General features: G+C 44.0%; 1 protein-coding gene across 2 annotated transcripts in view; it reads right to left on the reverse strand.

The window, feature by feature from the left end:
* Positions 1-23,703, reverse strand: part of LOC139206753 (transcription factor COE1-like) — a 157,918-nt gene that overhangs the window by 49,696 nt on the left and 84,519 nt on the right. The window contains exons 7-10 of one of the 2 annotated variants that reach the window (XM_070836325.1): positions 9,744-9,825; positions 9,523-9,640; positions 3,202-3,332; positions 1,584-1,710 (exon numbers count right to left, since the gene is read on the reverse strand). In XM_070836325.1, coding sequence (XP_070692426.1) covers positions 1,584-1,710; positions 3,202-3,332; positions 9,523-9,640; positions 9,744-9,825 — 458 coding nt within the window. Of the gene's footprint in view, positions 1-1,583; positions 1,711-3,201; positions 3,336-9,522; positions 9,641-9,743; positions 9,826-23,703 lie in introns of both variants that reach the window. The other variant, XM_070836324.1, reaches the window with a different exon arrangement.

Below are 23,703 nucleotides of genomic sequence, written 5' to 3' on the forward strand. Positions count from 1 at the left end.
CAGCCCGTTTGGTGGCTGCTGGCTGAGGTGATCTACTGGACCAGTTCCAACACTTTTAGCACCTACCAGTCGTTTAAATCAACCGTCACTGGAAACTTCTTTATATTTACTGGTGCTTTTATTTTTCTACTTTAAATATAATTGAACCATGTGAGTAGAAGAAGACACTTGGTGGCCTGATATCGGCCCTGTGTGATTTGGACTAAAACATGTCGGGGTTGAACTCCTGCCGGCCCTCCAGCATGTTCCTGAGGAGAACACACTCTAACAACAGCCTCTATTCACAACACACCTCCATATGAAAGCAAAGCTCGCAGCTCTTGTCAGTCGTATCTGTAAATGGAATCACAGATTAGCATTGCAAAAGGAGGCGGCGTCGGCGCTGGCCGGACCGTCCATTGTGAGCGTCCGTCTCGTCCCGCCGTCAGAGGAGGCGGCGCCTCCAACAAAGACGAAAGGAGCGAAAGGAAGGAAGCGGCGATAAAGTGGTGTTAAACAGAAAGCCCGAACACGCTCGCCTCTTTCACGGCCCGACGCAATGACATTTACTTATCTCACTAAACAGCCATCCGTCTGACCTTTCTGCTACTTTGAATGACATCTGGATATTCTGACGGAATAATCGGGGACAGTAAAAGCACTGATATCAGAGGGAGATAAGGAGTCTGTGGACGGCACATGTGGACGTTTAACTCTGGACAATGAGTCTGAAGGACGAGCTGGAGAGAGGAGGAGGAGGAGGAAGAGGAGGAGGAGGAGGAGGAGGAGGAGGAGGACGGGAGCACGTAGGAAACTGTTTACAGCGAAAAACAAACCTGATCCTCGTCTGTATAACCAGGCCTCGAGTCTAAACACCTTAAACCTCCTACTTAAGCTCTTCTTGGAGCCCAGAGAGCTTCGATCCAACATTAGGAACCGTTAAAAACATGTTTGTTCAAACTCACAGAGCTTTATTTCAAATTCTGTCAGACCAAAAACCTGTCAGGCTGCAGTTTGGGTATATGTGTCTCCACCAGGACAGGGTGACATTTAAAGGGGAAATTAAGGGGTTTTAGAGCTGAATAAACCCTTAAACACGCACTTCATAAAACTTTATACACCAGAAACCTCTAAAACATTCCCCTTAGGAGGTCAAACTATTTGATTAGTAATCATTACAGTCTCAGAACCTTTTAAAGTGGAGTTTGATTGGTGATCAGGAAGTTAGGTCTCTGAAAAAACCCCAGAAAATCCTTCTCTTATGGAGGAGAACAGTGTCTAAAACCACAACGAGGAGGTTCAGATGACCGATAACACCAAATCAATCAGATATTGATCTTTATGTTAGTGATCAGTAAAAGAAAACCCTCACATGAGGCCTCTAACACGGTGACAGGAAGGTGATTATTGACGACATATCCTCCCAAACAATGTGAATCAACATCGAATTCTGACCTCTAAAAACCACTAATATCATCACCCCCAGTGTTATAAGACTGATATCAGATAATCAATACGTCTCTCATACTGTCCCAGCGTGATCAGTAAAGGTAGAACAGGTGGAAGAGGACCCTCACTACCGTTGTGTCACTCTCGGCTCTTACCGGTGTAGACGAAGCGTCCCGGCGCTCCTTTGCAGAACTGTTTGGATTTGTAGGACAGCGTGACCTCCACGACCCCGGGGATGTGGCGAGGGGGAGTCTGGACCCGGATGGCGTGAGGGGTGATCAGCTGGATAAAGGAAACGCACAGAGACACACAAACACAGTCTGGGTCAACACACGAGTGGAGAAGAGATCCTGTTAAAGCTGGAAGGTTTCTGTTCAGTCAGGTTTGGGAATTCAGCTCCAAAATAAAATATAATCTTACTGTTATTTGATATCAAAATACTGCACCTGATCACAGTAGGTCCACTAAAAGTGCTTGTTTGATCCACTGACAGGCTCAGAGTGTTATTCTAAGTGTGTGACAGCATCATGGAAAGGATCCCTACAGAGAGAGACCTGGAAGATCCTTTTGGTTTAATCACAAACAGCCGTTATATCGCTCTCTGCACACACACCAGACTCCATTCATAAAAACAGGGATTTAACCTCTTTGGTGCTTTAAAGGGTTAATTCTGATCTGATGGTTGCGTCGTGGCAAATAGTAAGTTTCCACTATATTTAAATCCTTTCCATAATGTTGTCAGAACAATCTGAGCCTGTCAGTGGCAAAGATGAGCACTTTTACAGGGAATTACTGCTCTCTTCAAAGGCACCAGACTCCATTGACAAAAACAGTAATTTTACCTCACAGAACACAGGAGTTGATGGTCGACCGCTGCCTCTATCAGTTAGTTTGTTTGTGTGACTAAAGGGTCAGTTCAGACCTGAACCACAGTTACACAACTATTTAATTGAGACATCGATAAACCAGAAACTCCTGTCTTCTGTGAGGTAAAATTCCTGTTTTTGTGAATGTAGTCTGGTGTGTTAAAACACAAACTAGACTCAGGGCGACTCACTCTGGTGTTAATATGGAAACTCTTATTTTATCAGCAGCGTGATAGAAACCTGCAGCACCAGAGATTTCTCTTTTCTGCAAACTTTTTCTGTGCAAAACAGTCCGACTGTCTTCCTCCAATCTGGGTCAGCGTGCAGTCTGTGTTCAGAGGCATGCTGGGCTTTGGAGTCCGTCTGCTCGCCGCCAGACGACGCTGATCAAAGTGAGGAGCTCCGTCAGCGGCGTGTGATGTGAAGCGAACAGCGTGTGGAGGTATATCTGTGTGTCTCACGCCTCCTTCCCTCCTTCCCCGCCAGGTGTTCCGCTCTTCTGGACCTGCTTCAATATTTCATGGCGTGCCGTATGCGCGGCTCCTCCTGCACCTCAACATGCACTAAATCTACATATTTTTGGGGGCACGCAGACCTGGTGGAGGTGTACAGCTACAGATACAGATGCAGGTGTTTCTTCAAATGTGTGTGTGTCGATGAATGTGTGTGTTGATGAGGAAGATGGAGAACATGATGTACAGTATGTGCAGCTGCTTTCCGAGCACAGACTCTGTGCCAAATAGTTTTTTTTTTTTTTTTTCCTGTGAAATCGCTGGGTCTGTTTGATTTCCTCTGATAAATTAAATGCAAATATTGCAGCACAGACTTCACAGCCTGCAAGGCCCAAGATCACATTTAGGCCCCAAGTAGTTTCATCCTGTAACAGACGAAACCAGCATCCTCTCACCTCGCTCCAGACCAGCATGGTGCCGAAGACGACCTGCAGGCCGTCGAAGAAGTTGTCCCCGATGAGGATGACGGTGGCGCCGCCGGTCGTCCAGCCCTCGCTCGGGCTGATGGCTTTGATGCAGGGCGTGGCTGCTTCGGAAACACAGCGACACAACAGCAACATGAGCGACAAAGTTAGAAACACAGCCAAGAAATAAACCGACTTCAAACACAAGACGCCTCAGTTTCACACAATGTCCCATAAAGTGATTAGATAACAGCTCAGATGCTAACAAAGCAGTTTAGGTTAGCGTTAGCCGTTAAAGCATCAAGCTACAATTCATGTTTTAAGCTTCAGCTAAAACAACAGTTAGCTTTAGATACTCAAACACATCTTAGCCAAAGATTAGTAGCTTCAGCCGGTTCAGGTTAGCTAACTGGTTCAGGTTAACTAACTGGTTCAGGTTAACTAACTGGTTCAGGTTAGCATTTGTGGTAAAAAACACTTGGTTTTACATTCCCAACTCAAACAGATCTGCTGGGTTTAGCTAACAGTTAAGTCGGACCGATAAAATGGTTTGGCTCAGGTTAGCTAACATTTATTACAGGTTAGCTAACATTTATTTCAGGTTAGCTAACATTTATTTCAGGTTAGCTAACATTTATTACAGGTTAGCTAACATTTATTACAGGTTTGCTAACATTTATTACAGGTTAGCTAACATATATTTCAGGTTAGCTAACATTTATTTCAGGTTAGCTAACAGTTGACGATAGAAGCTAAAGATACAGTTTCAGATTAGCATCTAAAACAGGTATATTGTTAGCAAACAGCTTAGTTAAGCTACTCAAACTCGTTAGTTGATATTAGCTGACAGTGTCGTCAGATTGGTTGAGATGAAATAACACTTCAGGTTAGCGGCTAAAACACTTTAGGTTTGCTAATGGTTCAGTTTAAACAGTTTGTTTCTGGTTAGCAAACAGTTCATTTTAAGAGCTAAAACAGTTTGTGTTAAGGAAACGTTAGCTAACGTTTCAGTTAATACAGCTTGATTCTGTTTAGCTTCACGTTTTGATCCCAGTTCGATGGATTAAATCCTCTCAGAAAAATGTCCCTGAATCAGGATTTGAATTCAGATTCATTTTCCACCGTTTCACAGTTTATCTTTTCCGTTCGTGTCTCAGTTCATTGACGGAGAAAAGCCCAATCTTTGTATTAAAGCTAACTATCGTAGCGCTTTTTGTCAGGGAACGTTTCATCCTCATGGTTTAGGAAAGACTGAAGTGTCTTGACCTCTGACCCTTTAAAACACGACTCTATAGTCTTAGAACAAGACGGCAAACCTCAAACAAACGTGCAGCTAATTATTTACAGGTTTGTATTGACAGAGAGCTCTCAGGACTGATCTACCCGCAGCCGCTTAGTCCACCACTAATACATGCAAAATGATTGGTTTTTCCAGTGCCATAGAGATCAATAAGGGGCTCCACATAAACACCGTCTCCGAGATGACTAGACTGCAGCAGAGTCGGGTCGAGTCAGACAGGCGGACGGACGAACAAGACGAGGCTCTGTGGGTTTACAGCCTTTTCCCGGACCAAGAGCCGTTTTATTGGGAGGATGATTTGATATTCCAGTCAGAGCTCCTAGTTTCCTTTTGTTTACTACATGATCTGATCTTTAAAGCCGTGTTCAGAGACTCTATTAAACATTACAGTTACAACTATTAGTGCAGAAATGTTCCTGTTACTGGCAGAACGAGCTCATGGAAATGGAAATCTGGAGCGTAATCGACAGATAAAGACACAGAAATACGTTCTTAATCATATTGTTTTAATCCTTCTTGTTTATTTTGGTGTCTCAGAGAGTACGGAGGCCCTGATATGACCAAAAACTAGGCATCAGAGGCTTTGTTTCCATCTTAGACCATTTTCAGCTGCATGAAAATCTGCTTGGCGACACCATTGTTCGAACTACAGATTTGCGCTTCCTCATTTTCCGTCTGCCTGCCGTCAGAAAAGATTTTAATAGTTCAATGCTGGAATCAGACATTCGGGGGAACATGTATGATCCAGAATATAGTGCGGAAAAGTTTACAGCGTATGGAGGAGGACGAGGCCAGCCACAGCCGAGAGTCAGGCGCCGCAGTGCATTCTGGTTGTTGTAGGATTTCCACCTTTAGAGCAAAAGTGAACACCAAAGCCCTTTTTCTCAGTTTTCTCTGGTCACTTAGCATCGATTTAAAAACTTTAAAGCTTTCTACTGCAGAGACGGAGCAGTTTTATGAAACTTCTGGCTCAAACAAAAAAACAAGATGGCGACGTCCATAAAGCTGAACTCGAGGCTTCAACCCGGCTACGTCCCCTTCCTTTATACAGTCTGTGGAAACATCTCTTTTAGTTTAGATGGAAGTTTAAAGACCAAACTGACTTAAACTAAAGGACAGACTTTTATTTCCAGTCAAGTAGGACTTGATCCTTGTTGCCCCCACCCCTCGGATCCTCGTTGCCCCCCCGCTCTGGTTGCAGCATCAACATTTGCTCCATATGAAAGCAAAGAAAACCCCAAACGCAGCAGCAGCAGCAGCAGCAGCAGCAGAGGGTCGGGGGCTTTTCCCACTCCGAGGAGTCGATTGTCATCTCCTTATTAATTTCCCCCTTTTGTCACAGCAGTAAACAAACAGTCCGATGGGTCTGGGGAGGGGGGGTGGCGTTGGTGTTGGGGGTGATGGTGGCGGCGGTGGAGGCGGAGGGGGACTTTCCAGTCAAATGAATGGAGCACAAAGGCGAGGAGCAGGCGGTGGAAAGTTCTATCGAGGAGACGGGGGGGGGGGGGGGTTTGGTGACAAAGGCGGGAGCAGATGTTGGAGCTTTTTATCGGCTCTGAAAACATCCCAGTCTGGATGAGATGAAAGGCCCCGAGCTTCCCTCTGCGGGCGGAGATACAGGGCCGTCTGGTAAACAACGGGCCCCTTTTGGCCCCTGCAGGACACCGTACAGTACGCCCGGCACCCTCACAGCGGAAACACTTCTGCACATGAATGTTTAAGTGCTGATTTGCTAAGTTTCCTCGGCATCTCAAGACGTTTTCACAGGTGAGAAACAAAAAACGTCTCAGCTTGGTGAATGACATATTGGTGCCAAGCAGCGTTTGTTTTATCCCTCTGGACACGCCAGACAGGTGGGGTTAGCCACACAGGACAACGCAGTAAAGAGTGTAAAAAGTTTGGGCAATCACAGGAGGTCAGCTTACTCTGCTTTTTCTTTGATCAACAGCCTTATCCTGTCTGAAACGCACCCGCTGCGATAAACACCACCCGTCTGGTGCTGCAAGTAGGTTAAACCAAACGAGACAATGACATCATTCGCTCCTGGAAAAGCCTCAAAACTTTAAAACAAGCTGAGGGAACTGCAGAGGTAGCTGTTTGGGAGGTGATGGAGGGAGGACGCGGCGGCTTTTTGAAGTCTGACTGATGGGAAATTCTTTTGGGGTTTGTTTCACTCTGCTGAACGTCCCTGGCGGGTGGCGTTTGCCACACACGACTAAATGATGAGCATCAGGAAGACAGAAGTATATAAAAGTTAGTTTGCTTTCTTTTTCTGTGACTGAAAGTTTTACGAGTTACTTTCTGATGCCCTGCTATCACAAGACCCACCCGCCTGGTGTTCCCAGCTGATTAAAACAAGCATTCACCTCACCTGGAAAAGCCTCAAAGTTTGAAACAAGCCGAGGGAAGCTGCCGAGCGTTTAGGATGTGAAGGAGGGAGGACACAGCAGAGGTGTCATGTCTGATTTAAGGGTTTGTTTTACTCGACGTCTGCAAATTCAGATTTTGTCTGAAAGTTTTTCAGTGCACTTTTTTTATGACTAAGATTTTTCCTGGATAAAGTACTGTAATCCCACCCGTCTGGCGTTCCAAGCAGGTTAAAACAAGCGAACACGTTACACCATCTCTCCTGGAAATGCCTCAAAACTTTAAAACAAGTCAAGGGAAGCTGCAGAGGTAGTCATGGGGGATGTGAGAGAGGGATGACACACTTTTTTAATGTCTTAAAGGAGGCAAGAGGATTGAGGGTTTGTTTTAACGTATGGTATGTCCCAGATGGGTGGGGTTTGAGAGAGGTAATTGTAAATACACTGCTGGTGTTTAGACAGAGTATATGAAAGTGAAAGTCAGTAAATCTGCTTTCCTGTGGTTTTCACTTTTACCTGATAGTTTCAAATGTCCTCATATGGTAAGCCCCACCCGTCTGGCCTTTCAAGTGGATTAAAACAAGCAAAACACCATATCTCCTGGAAACGCCTCAAACCTTTAAGTGGAAACTGCAGAGCGAGGTGGTTTGGTGGATGAGGGATGGATAACAGGCTGGATTGTCGATGTTGGATTAGTATCTGAAACTACCTTGTTTTAACTCTCTGGACGTGCCAGACAGGTGGAGTTTACCACAAAAAAAAAAAAAGGATGACGCAGTAAGAGTTTTGAGAGCGTTAGACAGACACAAGACGAATCCAAGACTCATTTTAGTTTCATTTTCAAATGACTGACGTGTCTCCTGAGAGTGAATCCTTCATATCATAAACTCCACTCGTCTGGTGCGCCAAGTAGGCCGAAACAAACGAGACTCCTGGCTAAACCTCAAACTTTAAAGCGAGTTGGATGGAAACTGCAGAGAACGACGGATTTGACAGTTGGACAGAGGAGATATATTGATCTGTTCACGCTCGACTGCTGTAAAATGAATTTTTGAGTTTGTTTTGCTCTCCTGTAGGTGCCAGGCGGGTGGGGCTTTCCACACAGGACGAAAACAATGAGTCCTGGGAGGTTTAGAAGAAGTACATTAAAGTTGATTTAGTCCACTTTCCTGTGGCACACATCTTTTCTGCTGCGGTGTGAAAAACCAGGTGCCGGTGCGGCTAAGCCCCACCCATCTGGCACTCCAAGTAGGCCAAATCAAGCGAGAGACTTATGTCATTGCTCCTGGAAGCGCCTTGGCGAGGCGGGAGGGTTTTATTGGAGCGGGGACAGGGCAAAGTGGTATTAAAGTTTACAACTTCAGAGGAAATGTTGCCGCTGAGCTCCAGCTCTCAGCGTCGAGTTTCATCGTGTGAAGTTTATACGCGAGTGATGCATTTTATTTGCTCGCTGTGGACGCTGGAAGAACGGAGCGTTTGTTCGCCGGCCTCTCCCGACGGCGCAGGACGTCTAACGGGGACACGGGGCAGGACGGAGGCCTGCCAGCGGCTGGACGCCTTCACGCCGGCCCTGATTCGCTCTTTATTAAAGGAGCATTTCGTCAGTTTTCCTTTCCCCTGCTGCAGTCGGCTTTTGGCTTTTGTGACATTCGGTGTTTAACAGTTTCTTCCAGTCCGGAGCAGCTGCATCGAATTTAGATTTCAGTTCTCATCTCGTCTGGTTTTTCCCTAATTGTCATGCTGTGCAGTAAAGGGTCATTCCGCTGACTTTACAAATGAAGCCCATCACAGTAAAGCAGCTGGATGACGTCTTCTGCAGCAACAAATGTCTAACTTATACAGTTTAGACTGTACTGTTTGGATAGATACTGTCCAGTTGCATTATGGGAAATGTAGGATTCATTCTGTTTTTGATGTATCTCTCATAATACTAAATCACTGGAAAACCTTTTTAATGTCTCACAGAAAATCATTTAAAAATGAGCCAATATGTGAACTAAAGGACCCAAATCATACAGGAAATGTCCTTTTACACAAAACCTGTCATTTGAAATGTATAAAATCAGCCAAATAAAAATAATTGCATGTTCTTAATTATTATATTTGTTGGTAAATTATGTTCAGTGTCGCTCTCTGTTGTCGTGTTTCAGTTTCTGGCCGTCGGGTCACATGATGTCTCTCCACTCTTGGCGGCTTTTCACTGAAAATTACTCAAAATGAGCCAAAATGTGAATGAATGGACCCAAATCAAACAGGAAACGTCCTCTGACTTCTACCTTGATACACAAAACCTGTAATTTGGCACTCGGCGGGTCCCCGGGGTCCGTTTTTTTGTTTTCAAATATTTCTGTGCTTTTATTTTGAAAGTATAAAGGGATAAGGAGAGGGACAGGAAATATTTCTGGACCTGATCTGTGTACAAGCTGCCAACGGGTCGAGGAATTCCTGGAAAGTCATGGAAGACAAATCTATTCTGAACAGAGAAAGTCCTGGAAAATCATGGAATTTTATGTTTATTCATCAAACTAATATTTTTAGTAATTTTCTCTGGTTTGTTGCCATGAAACCGTCTGAGGTCGTTAATCTAACGTGTGTTTTGTTGCATGTCGTGAATTCTTGTTTTCTCGTTCCTGAGCGACATCTAACCTTCAGAGGGGTCCAGGCGTCGGGCGCGGCGGCCATGTTTGGAGTTGTTGTGGACGAACATGTTGTCTGACACCGCCAGCACGTGACCGTCCACGTTGACCGTAGTGGAAACCACCACCTGCACACACACACACACACACACACACACACAGGTGAGCTCCAGCAGCAGCAGAGGGCCCAACATGGATCCGTCTCTCAGGTGCACCAGCAGCGTCTCTTACCTGGAACCTCCTCATGTCTCGTGGGTTTCCTGCATTTTTCAAACAGTTCTGATTGCACTTGAGGAAGAACTTGAGGAAGAATCTGCAGACAGAAAAACAAACAGCAGCAGACATGTCGGATTAGCCAGCGTGTCACTATTTCACCACTGCTGCTCACATGTGACACAAACGAATGAAGAAACGCTCACTTTGGCTCCACAGGACGCTCATTTTACACCAGAGGAAGTAAAAACAAAGCATCAAACAAGAACAAACGTTGGTGATTAGAGGATGTTCCTCTGTGTGTGAGGGCTCCAGTTAAACAACGATATTTATCATTGTTTATTTATTTATTTACTTATTGGTGTTGGTGATATTAAACTTGTGTCAGCTGGATCCCTACAGAGAGAGACCTGGAAGATCCTTTTGGTTTAACCACAAACAGCCGTTATATCGCTCTCTGCACACACACCAGACTCCATTCATAAAAACAGGGATTTTACCTGCAAGTTGCTGGTCTACTTCCGTCTTAATCAGTTTGTCTGTTTGTGTTATTGGGTGATTTCTGTGTTTTACTCGGTTAGTTCAGATTCAGCTCAAAATTTGTGAAACACACAATAACACAGACAAACTGAGTGATTGATGCCCCAGTAGACCAGCAGCTTCTCTGGTCTGTGAGATAAAATGACTGTTTTTGTCAATGGAGTTTGGTGGCTTTGAAGAGAGCAATGTAACAAGAGTAATATTTCCCACTAAAAGAGCTTGTTTGATCCACTGACAGGCTCAGAGTGTTATTCTAAGTGTGTGACAGCATCATGGAAAGGATCCCTACAGAGAGAGACCTGGAAGATCCTTTTGGTTTAACCACAAACAGCACACACACCAGACTACATTCACTAAAACAGGGATTTTAGCTCACAGAACACAGGAGCTGCTGCTTTAAGTGGTTAGTTTGCTTGTTTTTAAAAGGTTAGTTCAGATCCAACGAAATATTGATGCAACACATAGGTTAAAAAATACCGGAATTATCCTTAAATTAAACCCAAACTTTGTGGATTCACTGAAACATTAAGGTTATTTATTATCATCTTTTTATTTCAGGTGTAAAATGATGATAATTAATGATATTTGAAATCTACACTGGACGTTAAACCTTAATAAGATTTGTAATGTAAATTCATAATAAATGTATTGGCTTGTTCTCTTGTTTTCTAACAGGAATCTTCTTTTTTGACCATAACAGCATGTTCTTTTTATGGAAAATAGGGAAATACGACTTTTTATTCACTGGTGTGAACGGGATCCAACAATAAGCTGCGATAAAATACTCCTAAAACCTGTTTGGTGAATCGTCCCACAGCAAAGGAATTTACACCTTTATTGAGCACAATTTCTAATAAATGGCTCCCAAACTACAGTAAATAAGACGTTGTGAAATGTGCCTTTATCCTGGTTGTTGGTAAACTGTGGCTCTTTGTGTTTCTGGCCGTCGGGTCACATGACGCCTCCCTGCGGCTGACGACATTATCATTCAGCGGCGGCGTCTTGATAAAGACAGTCGACACTTCCTGCAGACTTATGGCGTCTCATTAGGAACCGCCTTTTGATTCCACCTCCCACACGTCCGATCTCTCGCCCGCCGCGCGCTGATTTACGGCACTTTTTACGGCAGCAGAGGAGTATTGATTGGGAACGGATATCAATGAGGAGGGGCGGTAATAACCCACAGCTTTGGAGGAGGACAGTGGGGGGGTCGGGATGGATGGCCACCTTAATGCATTTCCCACTGCCTTGTAATCTGTGCACATCCATCTCTCGGACCATAAGCCCCCCCTCCCGCCCTGATGGAGCGCTTCCTGTTTAATTGCCACATTATCACAATAATAATCCGGGCAGTTAACAAGCGGCAAGGTCGCAGACAGACATGTCACATTAACCAGGGGATAACCTCGGCAGAGTACCCGCACCCCATCTTCCCCACCTCCTCCTCCTCCTCCGCCCCGCTCTGCCTCAGCAAGGCATGCTGGGAGCGCGCGGTGAGGGGGTGGTGTGTGGATATAAATGAGGCCGGCATCGATTTCCACCTTAATAAGACAGTAACAGTATCTTTAAAAACACACAGCGGGGGCTCAGGTTTCACTTTCTGTGCAGACGGACCGCGTTTTTTTTTTTTACAATATTTAACTTCAAACTCCACAAATTTACCACTTAACTGTTTTAAAGGGATAATTCATAATCTAAAGGGACTATTCATGGATTGTAATATAGTAGAAGAGAAGAGTTTTTAATGGTGGAAAGAACCCAAACATCACAGGTGCCCCTTAACTTGCACCTTTAAAGGGGCTTTAAATCATCAGGTCAAAGGTAAAAGAACATTTTAACATTTAAACAATAATGTGACCCAGTAAAACCCATCTGTACATATTATAATCCACGCAAGGATAACGGCAGTATTTTTTAAAGCTATTTTTAAAATTTGAAAGCCGATATTGTCGTTTTTCCTCCTCGAGGGGGAGGAGGTGATCAGCTGATGATGATGAAACACAGTCTGGGTCAACACACGAGTGGAGAAGAGATCGTGTCGAAGCTGGAAGGTTTCTGTTCAGTCAGGTTTGGGAATTCAGCTCCAAAATAAAATATAATCTTACTGTTATTTAATATCAAAATATTGCATCAAAAACTGGATATTTTGGATTTAGTTTTTGCTTGAAGCTAAATAATATACACACAAGAGACCTGATCACAGTAGGTCCACTAGAAGAGCTTGTTTGATCCACTGACAGGCTCAGAGTGTTATTCTAAGTGTGTGACAGCATCATGGAAAGGATCCCTACAGAGAGAGACCTGGAAGATCCTTTTGGTTTAACCACAAACAGCACACACACCAGACTACATTCACTAAAACAGGGGTTTTAGAGAACAGGACTCAGGAGCTTCTGATGCTTGTTTGTCCAGTTTGCTTGTTTTTAAAAGGTGAGTTTGGATCCAACACAATATTTACAGAGTTATCCCTGTGATAATATGATTTTTTAACCCTTTAAAATCCCTCTTAAATGTTTCTTCTCCACATATTCAGTCATGACTTAAATAGATAAAAACAGGGACAGTAGGCTGGAACGTCACAGAGAGGGGTTACTGTGCTATTTAAAGGGTCAGTTCATGAAAAAGCACAGAGCAACAGATAATGTTGGCTGAATGCTTTAAAATGTCGCCTCCACTGCGTCACACACGTCAACTAAAACCCCCAAACTATCTGCATGGGTAGATTAGCCCCGGCCTTTATGATTTGTGTGAACTGATCCTTTAAAGAGACACACTGAGCTCCACTGGAGGAGGAGGGAGAGAGATGGACAGTGTGTGTGTGTGTGTGTGTGTGTGTGTGTGTGTGTGTGTGTGTGTGTGTGTGTGTGTATTGACTGAAAGCTGATCTGCTGCTCTGGAGGCTCTAATGCCCTTTATGGCAGTGAACAGAATAATATGAAGCTCCATTCAGATGATACTGAGTCCTTCAGAGAGCTGATATGGATCAATACGGATTGAATTAAAACGCAGCTGGAGACAAGACCAGAGGCTCACACACACACACACACACACACACAATACACACACATACAGTACACACATACACACAGAAATACACACAAAATCTCAGAATACTCAGACTACACACACACACACACGCACACACACAAATACAAACAGAAATACACATAACATCTCAGAACTGCTCAGACCACACACACATACATGGAAATCCACACTTATACACACTGATACACACACACACACACACACACAGACAAAATCTCAGAATACTCAGACTACACACACACATAGAAAAACACAGTGATACACACACAAACACACACACAAGAAGCTGCTCAGAGACACACATACACTCACTGATACACACAACTGCAACATACACACACACACACACACACAAAAAAAAAAAAAAATCTAATTTAATCTCATTAACGCAGAAACATCTTCAGTTTCCCAGAAGATTTTAATCCTCCAAACACTTCCTGTATTCACAGTGATGTCACTCAACATCACCACGGCAACAGGTTTCATACTCACTCACACACATTTACTCAAGTACTGCACTGAAGTACAGTTTGGGGGTACACACACACCAGACTCCATTCACAAAAACAGTGATTTTACGTCCACTGAACAAAGGAGCTGCTGGTCCGCTGCAGCCTCCATCGGTTAGTTTTTTTGTGTTATAGTGTGTAACACAAATACTGCGTTAGATCCAAACTAAACCTTTTCATACTAAAGTCACACAATAACACAACCACACTGACCCAGCAGTAGACCAGCATCTCCTGTGCTCTGCGAGGTAAAACGACTGTTTTTGTCAATGGAGTCTGGTAGCTTTGAAGAGCGCGATCAACTTCAACACTTTCTGTACCGACCAGTCATGTAGACACCAGAATAGGTTCGACAGCTGACTTTGGTGTTTTAAAGGGTTAGTTTAGACGTGTACTACAGGTGTTTCTGCCTCACACAGAAACAGAAATCAGTGTTTTGGCGTCAACACACGCTGTCAGTGCGTGGCGAACTTCATGTTGTCTAATCCTCAGGTGTGTTGAGAGAGAAGAAGAAGCTAGAAGATATTCGCTTTGGATCATTTGCACAAACATGACATTTCTTCCCCTGCAGGTATTTCAACTGCACAAATGTTAGTTTATTTTAGTTTAGTTAGTTTGTTCTTGTTATTTCCTTCCTGAAAATAAGAAAACTTTTGGCTGAATCTGAACTGAAGGAACATAGTGAACATGAGCCCTGAGTGACAGTTAGCTGGAATCAGGCCCAGACACATCAAGAGTAATGCCGAACTGTAGAAGAGTCAAACAAGACTTCAAGTTATTAAAAACCGGCGTTCATCTCCAATATTCAGTGAGGAAACCTTTAAAATATGAAGACTTATGAACATGAGTTTGGTGTCAAAGCCACGGCACTTTCGCTTCCAGAGCTTTCAGGGATCGTGAGGAAACGCTAGTGATTCCTCCGGGTCTCTTCCACGAGGCATCGGAGTGCCGCCTTCACTGATTTACTGTTCGCCCCTTTAGTTCTTCTCTCCTCCCACTCGAACACAACTTCAGTCACTCAATTGGAGGACGACTGACGAGTTCTTAGAGAGTCAGTGTCAGACTGCAGACACGAGCCGACGAGCTCAGAGGGGGGAAAAGGAGGGATTATCAGGTGTCCAGCAGGAGGAGGAGGAGGAGGAGGAGGAGGAGGAGGAGGAAGTGAAGGCAGATCACCCGCCTCCTGATTGAAAAGGTATCAAAACACGATAAATAATAAAGCAGAGCGTACAGCCGGAGCTCCGTCATTAGCTCAGCCGGCTCCTTCTTCTTCTTCTTCTTCTTCTTCTGTGGCTCTAAGGGAGGAGGTGGAGATAATGAGAGCGACAGAGTCTGCCGGTGTAAGCTGTCACCTCATTACACCACCCGACAATCAATGACAGGAGGGCGGAGAGCTGAGGAACCACTGCAGCTCTGCTCCTCCAGCCTGGACACGCTGGCACAGCAGGACAGGACACCACCCACGTACTGTAGCTGGTCACTTTTCAGTCATGTGGGGGTCACAGTGGAAGCAGCAGCTTTTGGCAGCGTCGCTCAAAATCTGACTTGTATGTAGCACAAACACGTTGTGACGGAGACGTGACTGATTCAGAGTCCATGTTTTTGTCCTGCAGCAGGTCAGAAGGATGAGGAGGTCCTTTATTTAAACCTGTTTAAGAACATTTCTGCAGCTACTAAAGTGTTTTTTAACACAGCAGAGGTTTTTGGACTTCATTACAATAAGATTCATGTTCCAGAGGAATATATTTACTCAGTAACAGATAACTGATTAAAACATGAATGGGATTATTGGCATGTGTTCACATTCTTGGTGAATAAAGCTGATTGTGATACTGATATGTACTTTTACATTTGTATGTTTGCATGTAAAGTTTAAACAAACTAACAAAAAAGCTGTTTTTCTGACGCGTTCGCTCATAAACAGGAACCTTTATTCTGTTTTTTTTAAACAGACACGACTGAAAACTAACTTTATCCTCCTCATATCTCCATCATCTGTTTCTAACATGCCTGTTTTTACTGATTCTCTTACTATAAAGCACGCTGAGCTGCACCAGCTGTAGGAGAAGTGCTACATAAATAACGTTCATCATTATTATTATCACTATTATTTACTAAAAATGAGTGTGTCACATTTCCCTCTTCGCTGCTGCAGGATTACACGTGTAATCTCCAGGAGTTACAGCAGCAAAAGTCCTTTAAATACAGATTAAAAAGGACTTTTCTCCTCCCAGTTATTCATTTAACTGTGTTTCAGCTTCAGCTCCACCTTTAAGGAGGAACTTTAATTGTGAATGGACGTGATGGAGGCCGGAGTAATTGTTCCAATGGAGCAGATTTAAAGCCAATTTAGCTCACATGGGCAGGGGGGGGCAGGGGGAGGGTGGAGAGGAGATGGGGGGGGGCAGTTGGCGCTGGTCTGACTTCAGCATTTTCACCGGCCACTCCAGATGATGTCACCCCCCGACCACACCCAGTGCACTATGGGAAGCAATTACGTCGGGCTCAGATTACAAGGCCCTGATGAACACACACACACACACTCAGTTCATATGAGGGAGGGGGGGATGCTTGCCACACACACACACACACACACACACACACACACACACACACACACACACACACACACACACACACACACACACACTCTCTCCCTGGAGTCTCTCACTTATTACGTTAGGCAAGAAAGAAAAAGAAGCAGAAAAAAATCAATATTTCAGCAGGGGTATTTTTAAAAGCTGCCGTGTTGCTGATCCTGACGCCACCACTACCACTACCACCACCACCACCGCTGCTGCTGCTGCTGCTGCTGCTGCTCGCCCTCACAGTTTGATGCTCTATGTGAGAAGCCACCACGCTGCCAGTTTACCACCTGACCGCCCGGCGAGTCCAGGCCAGCACGCCGCCGCCATCAGCTCATCTTACTGGTGACAAACTGAAAATAAAGCGTAAAGCAAGCGTGGCGAGCCGAGGCCACTGCCGAGCTAACAACGATCCGTCCTGGTTAACCCGCTAACCGCCCCTCCGTCACATCTCATTTGTTTTACGGCTAACGAACAAACCGTGGAGGATCTGTGGCTGAGAAACAAAAGCGAGACACGAGGAGAAGAAGAAGAAGAAGAAGAAGAAGAAAAAAAAAAAAAAAGCATAAAAAAAAAAAAAAACAAGCTCGCAGGCAGTTTGTGCTGCAAAAAACATCAGAAGAAGAAGAAGAAGAAGAAGAAGAAGAAGGGGAAGGCGTTGGTGGAAGCGTCGCCTCATTAGAAGGTTGAGTAAAGTCTAATATTGACTCTGCCGTGTTGTTGAAACACCCTCTTCAAATAATTACTGAGGAATTCAGATGATGCTCCTCTGCTGCTAATTAGGATATGAAACAAGAGCAGCTTCATGCCCATTACCATTACATGATGATTCACTGGCCTCAGCACCAGCGTGTGTGTGTGTGTGTGTGTGTGTTTGCTTTTGTCTGGCCTTATTACAGCACATGAGCGAGCCCAGTGTGTGTGTGTGTGTGTGTGTGTGTGTGTGTGTGTGTGTGTGGGGATGAGGGCCCTCCTTGGCTCTGCTACACGCCATCAATAATTCACAAGCCAAGATGGCAATTACAGGACCATGTACAATCAAACTAAATATTTGATGAGGCACTAAAACAGTCCCTGGAACAGATCTGCCTCTGTCTCTCCCTGTCTCTTTCTTTGCCTCACACACACTTAGACACACACACACACACACACACACACACACATAAACACAGCCTCTCCACTGTCTATTGTCACAACACATTAGGTCCTCGGTCCCTTATTCCCCAGACTTTGTCTTGACACGCAAAAGCAGTTTATTCTGCTAAAAGAGCCTCGCGCAATTCATTTGTTCCGTCTGAAATATTGAGTGCCGCCATTATGCATGCTGGTTGGCTGCAGATCGCCGCCTGCCTCGCTTTTTTTTTTTTTTTTTTTTTTCTGGTCTTTGCAAATAAAGCGACAGTGGCGAGAGCAAACGAGCGAGAGAGGGGGAGGAAAGGGGGGAGGGAAGGGCTCGTCGCATTAAATATCTGAAACTAATCAATCTGAATCGATCGCAATAATAAAAGAGATTCTTACACCCTCCTCCTCCTCCTCTGTGACCGGAGGGAAATTTTTCTGCATTAAAAATAATGTGACACAAAATCCATCGCCAAAAAAGAAAAAAAAAAAAAAAACCCTGAAAAGCGTGATGACTCCATCGCAGGATCGATCGCTGACGACAAAATCTAAAAACACACGAAGGAGTTTGTCTGCAGGGGGAATAATATTTCAGCTGGTAATCGTTTGGCATCATTGTGGAGGGGGGGGGGCGTTTATGAAGTCTTCATCTGTGTTTGGACATCACTGAACCCCACCTGTCAATCAAACAGCGTGGGCGGGACCGGCTGGCTCCTTCTGGCTCTCCTTGATTGGTCGGCAACATTTTACTTCCTGTTTCCTAAATCGATTTCCTTCTTCCGCCGACCGTGGCCCCGTGTTCATCACCGTAACCGTGACGACCGGGTTATTTTAGTGCCTAAACCTAACCAAACCTTCGTCACAGCGTTGTTTGATAAATAAACGTACTTTGTCCTTAAATTCAGACTTGAAATCTCCGAAGCGACACCTAAGTGCAGCGGTCAGATCACACAGGAGCTGCAGAAACAACATGAAAAATAATGTGTTTTTGAACGTTAAACCCTTTAAACCTGCTCCGGTCGGACCTCCAGACACAAGTAAGAGCAGAATATTTGACTCGTAGTAGTTTTAGGTGACTAATAAACATCCATGTGAGACAGAGAGAGCTCAGCTCAGCAAACAGAAGAAGAGAATAAAGCCGACAGGAACAGAGCCGACATGTTTTAACATGGAAGCGCTGTGGATTCTTCCTGTTTGTGTGCTGTTGTTTCCTGTTCGCTGGAGGTGAGACATGAGTGTGTGTGTGTGTGTGTGTGTGTGTGTAGATGTTGTGTGTTAAAAAAAAAGAAAAACACATGCTGAGTTCCTGGAGCGCAGAGACGAACACAGCATCCCATAATTATTTCATACTGCTTGAGAGAGAGAGAGACTGAAAAAGGAACTTTTTTTTTCTTCTTATGGTTGATTAAACCAGTTTTCCCTTCACAACACACACACACACACACACACACTCACACACACACACACACACACTCGTGTTTCTATCACTTCAGAGGACGTCACATTGACTTGCATTCATTTCCCATTGACGTACGCTGACCCTAACCACAGTGAACTTGGGTTATCCAGTTCCTCCTCAGCTGTATTTTGGCAGCGTTGTCATGACAATCAGCATATTTGTCTCCACGATCGAAAAATCATTTGTGTGATGCAACGCTGCAGCCGGACAGTGTGTGTGTGTGTGTGTGTGTGTGTGTGTGTGTGTGTGTTAGTGTGTGTGTGTGTGTGAGAAAAGGAGAGAGGCTGTGTGACATCATGACTTAAAAATGAGGTGGAAATCAGAGAAAGATTCAAAAATTTTAGGAAAAACATCCGAGTGCACGTCGTCATAAAGTGCACAGTGAACACACTGTTCAGCCAATGAGACGCATGAAAACACACACACGCCCATACAAGTGTGTGTTAACAGCCAGAACACACACACACACACACACACACACACACACAGAGTCTAAACTTTAGAAAGCACCACCCTCTGTTCATGTTCTTTGTAAAACATTGAGATGAGTAAATACTGACGCTGATGCTGATGCTGATAAGGTGGAACTTCATTAATCAGTGTGTTTTATTTTGTGGAGGGATTCTAATAAAAATGTGGAGCGTCTTTCCTCAGAGAGCGACACGAAGCAAATCCTCTTTTAAAGCCAGAATGAGTCGGGACACCATGTTTCTGCTGCGTCAAACATCTTTTCTGCTCCAGAAACTAACCTCTGGTTCACATCTGCAAGCATCTCAGCCGTCACTGTCACACCACAACACCAGAGGAGAACGTGTTCGTCCACAGTTACTGGTACAAACTACAGCGGACCTAACAAACTACAGCTGACCTAACAAACTACAGCTGACCTAACAAACTACAGCGGACCTAACAAACTACAGCTGACCTAACAAACTACAGCTGACCTAACAAACTACAGCTGACCTAACAAACTACAGCTGACCTAACAAACTACAGCTGACCTAACAAACTACAGCTGATCTAACAAACTACAGCTGAAAATACAGAAATGTTCCATCACAGTAACACCAGTAACACAACACTAGTAACACCAGTAACACCAGTAACACATAACTAGTAACACCAGTAACACAACACTAGTAACACCAGTAACACCAGTAACACATAACTAGTAACACCAGTAACACATAACTAGTAACACCAGTAACACATCACCAGTAACACCAGTAACACCAGTAACACATCACTAGTAACACCAGTAACACATCACCAGTAACACCAGTAACACATCACTAGTAACACCAGTAACACATCACTAGTAACACCAGTAACACATAACTAGTAACACCAGTAACACCAGTAACACCAGTAACACATCACCAGTAACACCAGTAACACATCACCAGTAACACCAGTAACACATCACTAGTAACACCAGTAACACATAACTAGTAACACCAGTAACACCAGTAACACATCACTAGTAACACCAGTAACACATAACTAGTAACACCAGTAACACCAGTAACACCAGTAACACATCACCAGTAACACCAGTAACACATCACCAGTAACACCAGTAACACATCACTAGTAACACCAGTAACACATAACTAGTAACACCAGTAACACCAGTAACACATCACTAGTAACACCAGTAACACATAACTAGTAACACCAGTAACACCAGTAACACATCACTAGTAACACCAGTAACACATAACTAGTAACACCAGTAACACCAGTAACACATCACCAGTAACACCAATAATACCTCCCCAGTAACACCAGTAACCACCCAGTGTTTCCAGTTAATAGAACATCTCAGACCAGCAGCCGCTGCCCCCCCCCTCCCCCACCCAGACGAGCTGCAGCCCCAGGGGATCATGGGACTTGTAGTGTATGTTGTGTATGTTGTGCAGTATATGTGGACAGCTTGGCAGCATATTGTCAACCAGAGGGAGCGCCGAGTGAGCAGCTGCCACCATATAAACCTCAACAGGCGACCAAAAAACAGTGTGAAATATGGGAGAGGAGGCCTGGAAACAGCCTGGAAACAGCCTGGAAAACAGCCTGGAAACAGTAAAGTTGCTCAGGGGGGAGAAAGGGGCCCTGAAATTACTCTACTACCTCCAATTTGTCCTATTAAATATGAAAATATAATTGGTGACTCTCAAACTTGAGTCCAGAGATCTCCAGGCGACCTTCAAGGGTCTTGCAGGGAGCTCCTGGGGCAAAAAATGTCATATTAATGTTAATGTTAATATTTAATTTACCAGAAATTACCCAAATTTAAAGACTTGTATCAGTGGTGGTAATTATCTGTAGAGTTACAGCGCGAACACGCTCTCCTCTTTCATCTGCACCACAAACCTGTTTAACATCTTAGCTGCTTTAAGAGCAGCATTAGCATTGGCTAGCTGTTAGCAACTATCTGAAATATTAGCGGGCTAAAGTTTTATTAGCTTTTATTTTTAAGCCACATTAACATTTGTTACGGAATAACTTGATTAGCTAAGTTAGCATTTGCTTGCAAGTTACTACACGGGGTTAGCATCTGTTAGCAACTAGCCAGTCTGAATCATCAGCGAGCTTAAGTTTTAGCCACATTAGCATTTGTAAGCCACACTGTATCAGCTAACTTAGCATTCGTTAGCACCATACAGCCAAGCTAGCATGTTTGTTACAGCGATAACAACTGTATTATTGAACCTTTTGTTGTTATTACAAGGTTTGTTCCAATTAGCATTGATAAATATAGTTGATAAGACAATTAAACTTGAGCACGAAGTATACAAAGTACCTAAAAAAGTCCTGCTATGGCACTAAAGTACAAAATGCTGAACTTCAAAAAGGGAAAAAACCCAAACTTTAAATGTTTGATGTGCAGATTTCGTGTCTGGGCTTGTTTCTACTCTTTTCTCCCTCCTCTGTGTGTGTGAGCTGTTTTTCCATCTGTGCTGTTTGTGTGAAATAATTTTTAAAAGAGAAAAAAAAAAAAAACTTTTGGCTGAATTTTCCCCTAAAACCAAATTCCAGGAGACCACTGTGGTTAAAAGGGGATTAATAATAAGGTCAACAGCTAAAGTCTCCACACGCGGCTCTCTGGGACTCAAACTAATCGATCACGGGCCTGAAGGTCGGCGTGAATCTTCGAGGGGTCAAAGGTCACCTGCTGCAACTCCAGGAAATACCCATGTCCTTAAAAACATCATAACGTCATTCAAGCTCTTATTTTTTTTACCCTGAACTAAAACTTTTTGCTGCTGCAGGCCACAAGTCTGATGTGGATCTTAAATGCTGAACACAAAGTTGGATTTCATGTCCCATAATTCTTCTCTTTTTTCTTGAGTCTTTTTTTTTATTGTTGTTGTTTCTTTCTTTTAAAATTTTTTATAGGTACCTGTCTGAATCCTGCAGATCAGGTGAAACCCTCCCAGCAGTGGTCTTACCAGGTTTTCATGTTGGACTGACAGATTCCTTCTCTCTCTCTGTCTGGACACAGGAGATCCTTCAACTTCTAGCCTGATGAAATCCTGCTAAAATCCAGCAGATAAACTCCAGACCGCCTGAAGGTACAAACTAAGAACTGGACAGTTTGTTTCCTGAAAAGTTGACATGTTTGGAGACGTCAGCTTTGACATGAATTTCATCATGGTTGAGCCGTTTGTAGCTCACGTTTCTGACGCAGGAACTGACGTTAACGGATACATACCCCCCCCCCCCCCCCCCCCTTATTGTGCCCTTCAGCATCGTCTTAGCCTGAACTCTTTTCTCCTCTTCCTCCAGCTCATCACATCTGTAGTATTTTGTCTGTGCTTAAACCTTTTTACATTCCATATAATGTTATTTTGAGGATAATGCCGGCGTCTTACAAATGCTGTACACAATAAAAACGAGCGGGGTACTCTGTAAAACACCAAAGTGACATGTGAGGTTAAATCCTTGTTTTTGTGAATGGAGTCTGGTGTGTGTGCAGAGAGCGATATAACGGCTGTTTGTGGTTAAACCAAAAGGATCTTCCAGGTCTCTCTCTGTAGGGATCCTTTCCATGATGCTGTCACACACTTAGAATAACACTCTGAGCCTGTCAGTGGATCAAACAAGCTCTTTTAGTGGGAAGTATTGCACTTGTTACGTTGCTCTCTGCAAAGCCACCAGACTCCATTGACAAAAACATTCATTTTAACTTGCAGAGAATGGGAGTTGTTAGTCTATCACTGCCTTGATATGTTTGCTTGTGTTATTGTGTGACTTTGGTGACACCTGTGTCCTGAGTTCTGCAAGGAAAAATTACTGTTTTTATCAATGGAGTCTGGTGTGTTTGAGGAAAGCAATATAACAGCTGTTTGAGGTTTAACCAAAAGGATCTTACAGGTCTAGAAAAGGTTTGGATGGAGTAGACCAGTAGCAGTAGACTAGCAACTCCTGTGCATTGTCAAGTAAAATTACTATTTTTGTCAATGGAGTTTGGTGTGTTTGAAGATGTTCTGACCCGTCAAACAATATGGAGTGACAGTAAAAAAAAACCATAATACTTTACTCTAAAAGCACAACTGCAAACAAATCCCACGATGCACTGCAGGATTGCAGTACCGCAGTATCTTTGAGAGTTTAGCTAGTAAATTAGCTTTCCAGTACCCGCTAGCTACTACAAAAAGTAATGCTGCGTTCAAGTCGTGTCGACAGAATGGGATGGATGGGACTGGTTCCCATAG

Source organism: Pempheris klunzingeri, chromosome 9 (assembly GCF_042242105.1).
Source record: "Pempheris klunzingeri isolate RE-2024b chromosome 9, fPemKlu1.hap1, whole genome shotgun sequence".
NCBI classification, from domain to species: Eukaryota; Metazoa; Chordata; class Actinopteri; order Acropomatiformes; family Pempheridae; genus Pempheris; species Pempheris klunzingeri.